The sequence below is a fragment of the Nycticebus coucang genome, chromosome 11 (genome assembly GCF_027406575.1).
Source record: "Nycticebus coucang isolate mNycCou1 chromosome 11, mNycCou1.pri, whole genome shotgun sequence".
Taxonomy (NCBI): Eukaryota; Metazoa; Chordata; class Mammalia; order Primates; family Lorisidae; genus Nycticebus; species Nycticebus coucang.
Window position 1 is genome coordinate 15,857,116 of NC_069790.1, and position 12,118 is coordinate 15,869,233.

General features: G+C 38.7%; 1 protein-coding gene across 4 annotated transcripts in view; it reads right to left on the bottom strand.

Annotated features, from left to right (window-relative positions):
• The window catches only part of SUGCT (succinyl-CoA:glutarate-CoA transferase), a 966,251-nt gene that overhangs the window by 882,173 nt on the left and 71,960 nt on the right, over positions 1 to 12,118 (bottom strand). For all 4 annotated transcript variants that reach the window (XM_053609716.1, XM_053609717.1, XM_053609720.1 and 1 more), the window contains exon 6: positions 7,198 to 7,318. In XM_053609716.1, the coding sequence (XP_053465691.1) occupies positions 7,198 to 7,318 (121 nt within the window). The remainder of the gene's footprint in view (positions 1 to 7,197; positions 7,319 to 12,118) is intronic.

Genomic DNA, 12,118 nt, shown 5'->3' on the forward strand with positions numbered 1-12,118 from the left:
AACCAAAGCAAAGAGACAACCTACACAATGGGAAAGGATATTTGCATATTTTCAATCAGACAAAAGCTTGATAACTAGGATCTATAGAGAACTCAAATTAATCCACATGAAAAAAGCCAACAATCCCATATATCAATGGGCAAGAGACATGAATAGAACCTTCTCTAAAGACGACAGACGAATGGCTAACAAACACATGAAAAAATGTTCATCATCTCTATATATTAGAGAAATGCAAATCAAAACAACCCTGAGATATCATCTAACCCCAGTGAGAATGGCCCACATCACAAAATCTCAAAACTGCAGATGCTGGCGTGGATGTAGAGAGAAGGGAACACTTTTACACTGCTGGTGGGACTGCAAACTAGTACAACCTTTCTGGAAGGAAGTATGGAGAAACCTCAAAGCACTCAAGCTAGACCTCCCATTTGATCCTGCAATCCCATTACTGGGCATCTACCCAGAAGGAAAAAAATCCTTTTATCATAAGGACTCTTGTACTAGACTGTTTATTGCAGCTTAATTTACAATCGCCAAAATGTGGAAACAGTCTAAATGCCCACCAACCCAGGAATGGATTAACAAGCTGTGGTATATGTATACCATGGAATACTATTCAGCTATTAAAAAAATGGAGACTTTCCATCCTTTGTATTAACCTGGATGGACGTGGAAGACATTATTCTTAGTAAAGCATCACAAGAATGGAGAAGCATGAATCCTATGTACTCAATTATGATATGAGGACAATTAATGACAATTATGGTTATGGGGGGGAACAGAAAGAGGGAAGTACGGAGGGGGGTGGGGCCTTGGTGTGTGTCACACTTTATGGGGGCAAGACATGATTGCAAGAGGGACTTTACCTAACAATTGCAATCAGTGTAACCTGGCTTATTGTACCCTCAATGAATCCCCATCAATAAAAAAAAAAAAAAGAACTATATGATTTTTAACTCTTTATCAGTGATTTTCTGTATCTACTATCGTCTTTGTAGCTTGCTTTTTTCAATTTCATTTCTGAACTTTGGAAAGTTCAGGAAATTGCATTTCTACAGGCACATACCTACAAATAAAACTGTAGTTCACAGAGTAGGTTCACATACAGCTTAATAAGGGCTTGCCAATGGCTTTCCAGTGTGAGCATGCCAACTTGCAGTCCCACCAGCAATGTTCAAGGGCTCTCTTGCTTCACTCACATTTGGTATGGTAAGACATTTAAATGTCTGTAAATCACAGACAGAAATAGATTATTTTTGTTTTAATTTGCATTTGTCCAAAGACTACTGAGACAGAGTAACGTATTTACTGGTGATTCGGCCTTCTGTTTTTGGAGCTTTCCTATTTTTCTGTTAAGTTGTTTTCCTTTTTTCCATTTGATTTAAATAATTTTTTAAATATATTCTGGATACCAATGCTTTTTCAGATATCTTTCAAGAGTTATAACTTATTGGCAGCTTTCAATGTACAAAAGGTTTTAATTTTAATGAGTACTCAAGTTTATCAATATTTTCCTTTGTTGCTTTACTTTTGTATGGTGCCTACAAAATTCTTTCCTACTCTAAGGATATAAAGATATTTTAATATATTGTTCTTAAAAGTTATAAATGAGTTTTTTTTTATATTTAGAGCTTAAATCTATCTGGAACATTATGTTAGTGTATAGAATAAATTAGAAAAGAAATTTCATCTTTCTTCATGAGGATAACCATCCACCATAATTTTCTGCAAAATCCATTCTTTAATGATTTATAGTATAAGCCCTAAAACATCATATTTCCATCTATGTGCCAGTCCACTTATAAGCTCTCTGTTCTGTTACATTGGTGTAAACATCCAGATGTAAATATCATACTGTTGCAAAATAAGTCTTTACATCCAACAGGGCAAGTCTGCCTACCATGCTCTTCCTCAAGCCTGTCTTGGCTATCTTTTCCCTTTATTCTAACATATGCTATTCTTTTGTTTTGTAGGTAGAGCTCTCCGGCTATTTAGAACTAAAGAATGGGTCTAACACAACAGAATATTCACTCTGAGTCCTGCGGTCCCTTAAGAGGCCCTATCCCCAAGTGGAATCCTGTACTCTAACCATACAAGGACAGGGATTTAGAAAATGTCCCTGAGAGATTTATAAAAATCAATAAGACAGGCTCCACGCCATGGCTCAAGCAGCTAAGGCGCCAGCCACATACACCAGAGCTGGCGGGTTCGAATCCAGCCCAGGCCTGCCAAACAACAATGACAATTGCAACCAAAAAAAAAAAAAAAATGGCCAGGCGTTGTGGCAGGCACCTGTAGTCCCAGCTACTTAAGAGGCTGAGGCAAGAGAATCGCTTCAGCCCAGGAGTTGGAGGTTGCTTTGAGCTGTGAAGCCACAGCACTCTACCCAGGTCGACAGCTTGAGCCTCTGTCTCAAAAAAAAAAAAAAAGAAAAAGAAAGAAAGAAAAAATCAATAAGACATTTTTTAAACCCCTTCCCTTAAAAAAAAAAAAAAAAAGGAAATTATATTAAAAGACATATATAATATTCCACTATAAACTTAAGTCTAGTCAATAAAATAAGGTCATGTTTACCTTTCCAGAAAGGAAGAGTAATGAAGTTAACAAGAAGAAAAGAAATATTTTTAAATGGAGTGAGAAGATTCTTACTGCTAAATTTTTGTAATTAATAACATGCTCAGAGGACAAAAAGGAAAGAAAGCAAAACTTAAAATTGTTAAGAAAAATACTATTGTATTTCTAAAGGTAGAGAAGGAAAGGAGCACTCACTACAAAGTCTTAAATACTTGCCTTAGAGAATCTCCCTACCTAGCAGTACACAGGCAACATAGCAGTTTTCTCAAAAAATGATCCCTAGCAAATAAACACTGCACCCTAATGTGCAAACTCAGTTTGATCCGAAATGCTAGGAGAATCATGCTAAAAAAAAAAAAATAATAATCAGGAAAATGTGTCAAACGGTCTATAAAACTAGTGTATGGTGCCCCACGATCGCATTAATGTACACAGCTATGATTTAATAAAAAAAAAGAAAGACAAACAATATAACATAATCATTTGTACCTTCATATTAATCTGAATAAATACATATATATATAAAAGAAAAAAATTAAATAATCAGGTCCTTCCTTCCTCCCTTGTGATTGACCAGTCTAGCATTTTTGTCCCATGGACCAGATTTCATAGACCGAGGCAATTTCAACCACATAACTGTCAGCATTAAAGTAAATCTCTCAGCCATTCTAAGATTACCCTCATCAGCAATAAGGCCAACATGTGAGAAAGAACAGCCTATTTGAACTTGAACAGCAATGACAAAACAGCAATTACCGCTGGGAAACATCAAGAAAGTCTGGGATCCCAATCATAACATGCATAACTTTAGACTAATATAATCAGTCTTATTAAAAAATAAAAAACATTGATTACCAACCAAAATATGAAACTTCTAAAAAACATATGAATCTTGTTTTATATACACACAAATGCATGACTCATGAATGACTTTTGCTTCCAAAAGAATCTATTGAAATTTAGACTCCTTGACTAGTAAATTTGTTCATGACTTCCACCATTCCAAATAAGATTAACAACAGACGAAAGAGAGTGGCAAAAATGTATTATTCTCAAACAGAGCTGTTCATTGTCTGGGAATCACAAAATCCACATCATCACTTAACAATGAAATGTCCAAGTACAAAAAGCACAGAGGCACTTAATGTTATGTCAAGAAGCCTGACTTTTAAATTCATCTGTGTGACTTTAGCCATCCTCAATCTGTTTCATCATCAGGAAATAAAGGAAAATGAAGTGTACGGATGTTATTCTAATGATTGTCAGGACGTAGGAATGGAAGGGATTATAGAATAGTGAGAGGTGCTTTTCAGACTGCACTTGGTCCTCACCCTTTTAATCCCCCATGTCTATCACAGAGACGCACATGATAGACCCATTCCTCCTTAGCCAAAAAATACTGAATTACATAATCTATGTCCAAGGTCCTTTGCCACATAGAAATGTTAATACAGAATTTGAGAACTGGAAGAAAATTTAGAGATTCTCCAATCAATAAATCAAGGCACAGAACTTTTGGCCCTGCTCTTACATGGTAAGCTCTAAATGTGAAACTTTGGTGAGTGCGAGACTTCCCAAGTTGATTAGTACTTTATTTGAATGGATGATGTGAGAAAATTCATTATTTTTCCCAGTCTACATCCTTCTCAAAATCCACATCCTTTTCCATGTGAATTTGTCATTCCTCCCACTACAGGAGAATATATTTCACCATTCATTGGTATTGGGTTTGGCTATGTGACTTGATTTGACTTACGGCATGACAGCAGATATGATACGTACATATGAGCAGAGACTGTAAATACACCTGTGGGATCACACTTTTCCCTATTAGGAGAATGTGCATTTAGTAACCACTGATCCAAAGACAATAACAGACATACAGAACAGAGCAGGCCATCAACCCTCAATTTAGGGCCAAACCTAACCAGTCTGTATCAACCGAATCCTTAAAACCACTCTTTCTCTGTGTGTAAATCCTAAGCACACACCTTAGTATTCAGAATCCCATCGCTCTTCAACACCCTGCACAATGACTTCCCTAATTCAAGTGACCACTGTCTCAGAATTGTGCTTCTGCTTCCACCTTTGTCCTCCACAGCCCGTTCCCAACACAGTGGCTAGAGGAATTCTTTTAGAACTACATCAGATCCTATCTTCCTTCTGCTCAAAATTGTCCATTAGCTTATAACCTTAATCAAAGTAAAAGCCAGATTTCTTCAAAGTAGTCAAGAGGCCTTTTACAACCTTGCTAACCAACCGCTCCCTGGTTTCCTTCCTGTGACACGCCCTTGCTCATTCTGCTTCATCCCCTCTGGTACTGCTGGTCCTCAGACACACCCAGAACTTTGTTGCCTCTGGTCCTTTGCACTTGGTATTTGCCCTGCCTGAAACCCACTTTGCCAGTAACTGTGTGGTTCACTCCTTTACTTTATCAGGGTCTCAGCTCAATGTCACCTTATGGACAAAGCCTTCTCTCACTTCACAATATAAAATACCTCCTCCTCATCCCACACTCTTGCCCTGCTTTGTTTTTCTCTTTAGCCCTTATCACCATGGAACTGCATTAACCTCCCCTCAAAAGTGCTTATTTATTTACTATCTGTCTCACTAATCAAAAACATAAATCTCCTAGAGTACATAGAGGGGCTTTAACACTCCGGAATCCCAGAACCTTAGAATACTAACTGGCAGATGATAGTCTTGCAGCAAATATTTGATAAATGAATGAATAAAAAGTGACAATATCAGGCAGGCTATAATCCTAGCACTCTGGGAGACCAAGGCAGGTGGATTGCCTGAGCTCACAGGTTCAAGACCAGCCTGAGCAAGAACAAGACCCCCATCTCTAAAAATAGCCAGGCTTTGTGGTGGGCGCCTGTAGTCCCAGCTACTCGGGAGGCTGAAGCAAGAGTATCACTGCAGCCCAAGAGTTTGAGATTGCTGTGAGCTATGACGCCATAGTACTCTACAAAGGGTGACAAAGTGAGACTCTGTCTAAAAAAAAAAAAAAAAAAAAGAAAAACACTGAAACTATTATGAATTTTTCTTAAAAAAACTATTAATATAACTTTCTACTTTTTTTTTGAGACAGAGTCTCACTATGTCACCCTCAGTAGAGTGCTGTGCTGTCACAGCTCACAGCAACCTCTAACTCTTGGGCTCCAGCGATCCTCTTGCCTCAGCCTCCCGAGTAGCTGGACTATAGGTGCCAACCACAATGCCCAGCTATTTTTTTTGTTGCAGTCATCATTGCTGTTTAGCAGGCCCAGGCCAGGTTCAAACCCGCCTGCCTCACTGTATGTGGCTGGAGCCCTAACCACTGAACTGTGGGCGCTGAGCCTATATCCTTCTACTTTAAGAGTCACTTTTCTATATTGCATCGCTAATTAATAACTAGGCACTTATATGTAAAACTAAGTAACACTATGACTTTCTTCCTTATAGCATAAAGATACACACACACACACACACAAAAAGTTCACTGGCAAGGGCTGAACAATCAGAAGACTTAATAGCACTCTTTTCCTTTCCTTGGTTTAGTGCTTTGAAATACACTAAAGGAATATGCTGAGCTCCTATATTATCTTAAAGCCAATTAATATTTTACCTATATATGAGTGAATAAAAGTGTAAATATTTGTAAAACATCAATATAAAACTGCCAAGACTGTATGCAGACAATTCAAAGAAGAAATACAAATATCCGATAAATTTATGAAAATGTTCACTTAGGTTAGTGCTCTTTAATAGCTAATGTTCCGTGTTCATTCTGCTGTTGCATGAGCATATGTTTTTCCATCTGTTTACATCCTCTGCAATTTCTTTCCTCAGTGTTTTGTAATTCTTCCTATAAGATCTTTCATTTCCTTAGTTAAATATATTCCTGGATATTTCATTTTCTTTGATACTACTGTAAAGAGCATTGTGTCTTTGATTTTATTCTCGGCTTAGCTGCTGTTGACATACATGAACACTGTTGGTTTGTGTACATTGATTTAGTAACCTGAGACTTTGCTGAATTCATTAATTCATTAAACACTACTCAGCCATTAAAACAATGGTGACCTAATATCTTCTTTAACAACCTGGATGGAATTGGAGACCAGTATTGCAGGAATGGAAAAACAAACACCATATGTACTCAATACTAAATTGGAACTAGTTGATCAATACTTTTGTGCACATACAGAAGCAAACTCAACAGAATTCAAATAGGTGGAGTGGGAGAGATGGGTAAATTACCACCTGACAAGTGCCTTGCATACTTTCTGGATGAAAGGCATACTTAGAACTTTGACTTAAAATATACAAATGCAAATTGTGTAACCAAAACGTGGTAACCCCATAATATTCTGAAACTTTTATAAGTTAATATTCAGCAGCCTAACTAGCCTGTGTAAAGGGAAAGTCAAATCACTTTAAGGAAACCAGTATCAGCAAGAGGTTCCTTGTAAGAAAAGGAAACCATGAAATTAGAAAATCTATTCACTGGGATGCCACACCATTTCCCAGCTTTTCTCTCTCTCTCCCCCTCCTTCTAAAATATAAAATAAACTTATATATACAAAAAAAAAAAAAAGAAAATCTATTCACTGTGGGGGCATGGGGTTGGAATACCTGTGATGGAACAGTAGACAATGTGAGGAGCAATCTTATCTATGTCTTCATATCCCAGGCCCATAGCAGACAGTTTTCCAGGGACGTAATTTTCCACAAATACATCACAAACAGCTGCAAGCTGAAGGAAGAGGTGTAGACAAGTCAGGCTTCCAATTTTTCAACAAATCTCTACATGATAGAATTTTGATTTCAGTAAACACAATTGATCCTCACTTTATAATAGTCTATAAAAATCACAGAAGACAGATGAAGTAAAATTAGATAAATCTATAATCTCAGGCCAACTACTCAAAGTCTTATTGTCAGTAAAATAAGGGCTACTAAATTTTTTGTAAATACATGGTATTGAACGGATTCTGTTTCCTTTAAATGTAGCACAGATAAAGGCTATTGTGCTCTGTCCAAATCTAATCTTTAATAATTCTGTAGAAAAATTAGAAAATAAGTATAAAATATATTTTTAAAATCTTAAGAACTCCTACAAAAAAATAAATACAATGTCTTTTTTTGTTTTTGTTTTTTTGAAACAGAGTCCCACTTTGTCGCCCTCAGCAGAGTGCCATGGCGTCATACCTCACAGCAACCTCAACTCTTAGGCTCAAGTGATCCTCTTGCCTCAGTTTTTCTATTTTCTATTTTCACTTTTGCTCAGGCTGGTCTCGAACTCCTGAGCTCAGACAACCCACCCATCTCAGCCTTCCACATTGCTAGGATTACACATGAGCCACAGCACCTGGCCTAAATACAATGTCTTTACTACTCTCCATCCCTATTATGTAACACATGTAAATATTCACTTAACACATGTAAACATGATTCTGAAACGCTTTCATACATTTCAGACTCTTTCCAATGAGTTTTAAATGTATTTATTTATTTTTCCTTTTAGAGACAGAGTCTCACTCTATCTCCCTTGGTAGAGTGCTGTAGCGTCATAGTTCACAGTAACCTCCAGCTCTTGGGCTTAGCCAATTCTCTTGCCTCAGCCTCCCAAGTAGCTGGGACTACAGGCGCCCACCACAACACCCGGCTATTTTTTTGTTGCAGTTTGGCCAGGGCCGGGTTCAAACCCACCACCCTCAGTATATGGGGCTGGTGTCTTACTCACTGAGCCACAGGTGCCACTCAAATTTTAAATGAATTTAATGAACCATTGAAGTTTATTTTTTAACTATTAAACCAGGCATCCTCAAACTTTTTAAACAGGGGGCCAGTTCACTGTCCCGCAGACCATTGGAGGGCTGGACTATAGTTTAAAAGACAAAAAACTATGAACAAATTCCTATGCACACTGCACATATCTTATTTTGGGGTAAAAAAAACAAAACGGGAACAAATACAATCACACTGCCTCATGTGGCCCGCGGGCCACAGTTTGAGGACCCCCTGTATTAAACTATAGCCCAGTCAACCAGTAACTATCAGAAATAGGATCCAGATTTTGATTCCCAAACCACTGCTAAATGAATTAGGGGACAGTGAACTGTTGTAAAACTTAGTTTTAATTTTTTTCAGAATTTCAATTGTGACTGCATATCTGTCAAAGTCCTTTTTTTAACTAACACAAAAATTATACTAGTTCACCCACATAAATTCATTATAGCAATTCTTGAACACTACAGGTGTCTGATAACTATTCAATAATTTTTTTTTTTCATGAGTCGGGGTCTCACTGTCGCTCAGGTGAGTCTCGAACTCCTGAGCTCAAGCGATTCTCCCTTCTCAGCCTCCCACAGTGCTGGTATTACAGGTGTGAGCCACTGCGTCCGCTTATTCAATAATTTTTTAATTGCCATGTTAACATAGATTTAGATATCGACTTAAGGATATTCACACATATACAAACTAACATAACAGAATAAGACTCTAGTTTGGGATGGGCAAACCGTTTTTATGAAAGTCAAATAGTAAATATTTTAGGCTTTGCAGGCCACATATATTCTCTGTCACACATTCTTCCTCATTTTTCTTTAATAATCTTTAAAAATGTAAAATCTGGGCAGCGCCTGTGGCTCAGTGGGTAGGGTGCTGGCCCCATATACCGAGGATGACGGGTTCAAACCCAGCCCAGGCCAAACAGAAAAAAAAAAAAAAAATAGCCGGCGTTGTGGCAGGCACCTGTAGTCCCACCTACTCGGGAGGCTGAGGCAAGAGAATCGCCTAAACCTAGGAGCTGGAGGCTGTTGTGAGCTGTGTGATGCCACGGCACTCTACCAAGGGCAACAAAGTGAGACTCTGTCTCTACAAAAAAAAAAAAAAAAGTAAAATCCATTCTTAGTTCATGGGCCATACAAAAACAAGCTCACATAGTATGCCAACAATTGCTTTAGATGGCAAGTTAGAAGTACTATAAATTTCAGATTTATACATGTAAATAAATTGAGTATCTATTCTTATGTCTATTTAACATACACCAAATGTGGAGTATATATACAATTGTCTGACCTAACAAAATTGGAGGCAAGGTGAATAAGTATCTCAAGGAAATAAGTTGTCATTATTCAGATGGGTTGAAAGCAGAGGCCCAGGTGACCACTTCTCAGGAGAGGTAGAGAAATACGTTAAGATACAGGGCAAAAGGCCAGTGCAGTGGCTCACACCTGTAATCCTAGCACTCTAGGAGGCCGAGGAGGGTGGATTGCCCTAAGCTCATAGATTTGAAACCAGCCTGAGCTACAGCGAGACCCCACCTCTAAAAGTAGCAGGGCATTATGGCGGGCACCTGTAGTCCCAGCTACTTGGGAGGCTGAGACAAGAGAGTCACTTCCACCCAAGAGTTGGAGGTTGCCGTGAGCTATGATGCTACATGGCACTGGATCGAGGGCAATAAAATAAGACTCTTTTAAAAAAAAAAAAAAAAAGACACAGGGCAGAGATAGAAAGGTTTCAAGTATATACCTCAAACCCCAAGCCATAGAGGCATCTTTTCCAAATTTCAGTGCCTATTAACAATTCAGCTTCTTTTCACATGGCAAACTCCATGTATTATGCCCCAGGGTGAGTCCCAATAGAAATCCATTTATTAATGATTAATGCTTCTACCAAGCATTGCTTGGGGGGTTGGAGGCCAGACATTAGTACTAAATAAAACACAAATTTCAGTTATATCTGAATTTATTCCATAAATTTTTCTAAGCCTCTACGCTACTTACAAAGCATTCTGCAGACACCAAAGAAAACAAAACATAACTCGGTGCCTGTAGCTCAGTGGTTATGGAGCTAGCCACATACACCAGAGCTGGCAGGTTCGAACCCAGCCAGGGCCTGCTAAACAACAATGACAACTACAACAACAACAAAAAAAATAGCCAGGGTGGCGCCTGTGGCTCAGTGAGTAGAACACCAGCCCCATATACCAAAGGTGGCGGGTTCGAACCCGGCCCCGGCCAAACTGCAACAAAAAAATAGCCAAGCATTGTGGCAGGCACCTGTAGTCTCAGCTACTTGGGAGGCTGAGGCAAGAGAATCAGCTAAGCCCAGGAGCTGGAGGTTGCTGTGAACCGTGATGCCATAGCACTCTACCGAGGGTGACAAAGTGAGACTCTGTCTCTAAAAATAAAAACTAATGGCCAGGCATTGTGGCAGACACCCTGTAGTCCCAGATGTTTGGGAGGCTGAGGCAAGAGAATCTCTTAAGCCCAAGAGCTTAAGATTACTGTGAGCTATGATGCCACAGCACTCTATCGAGGGCAAAAAAACAAACAACAACAATAAAAACACACATGCTGTATAACAAAATACCAACATAGTTTCATCTAAGCACAGGATAAATAAGAGTTCATTAATTATTCTTTCAACTTTTCTGACTGTTTTAATTTTTGTAATAAAGTGTTGGAACAAAATAAAACCCATGGCATTGCTCTGCTGACAATACATTACATATGCCCATAATTGGGATACTGTGACTTTCTAATTAACACAAAGAATTATTTAAAATTTCAGATGACATGTTTGAAAGTTATCAAATCGTATTGCTAAGAAAATGCTAGGCTCCACATAGATTTTCTAAGCAGAACTTTGCTTTTTGCACTACCTGTTTTTGGTCAGCCTAGCTAACAAAGGAGTAATACATTTTGGAGCTCTCATGTGTCCAGCTGATTGCCTTGTATAATATTTTGGAACTGTTTCTATATACTGGACTCACTATATTAGCATCATAGCCACCAAGGCCTAAGTGCAGGGGTTATTTTGCTTCCCTTTAGGCCAAAAGAAAAATCCATTCCAGATAGCTCGGTGCCTGTAGCTCAGTGGTTAGGGTGCCAGCCACATACACTGGGTCTGGTGGGTTCAAGCCTGGCCTGGGCCTGCTAAACAACAATGACAACTACAACAAGAAATAGTCGGGCATTGTGGTGGGTGCCTGTAGCCCCAGCTGCTTCAGAGGTGAGGCAGGACAATTGTTTAAGCCCAAGTGTTTGAGGTTGCTGTGAGCTATGACACCACAGCACTCTACCAAGGGCAACATAATGAGACTCTGTCTCAAAAAAATAAAAATAAATAAATAAACAAAATAAAGTGTATTTTGGCAGTGCCTGTAACTCAGTAGGTAGGGCGCTGGCCACATACACCATGGCTGGCGTATTCAAACCCAGCCTGGACCAGCTATAACAACAACAACAAAAAAAAAAAAAATAGCTGGGCATTGTGGCAGGCGCCTGCAGTCCCAGCTACTTGGGAGGCTTAGGGAAGAGAATTGCTTAAGCCCAAGAGTTGGAGGTTGCTGTGAGCTGTGACGGCACAGCAGTCCACCCAGGGCAATAGCTTGAGACTATGCCTCAAAAAAAAAAAAAAAAAATCCATGTCAGAAAGAATATAAAAGACTAGGCAAAAAAATAATTTTTTCCTCTAGGTAGTAAATACATTACTTATGAACAGAGTAACTAGCTAAAAACAATAGACATAACTAATTTCCCCAGGC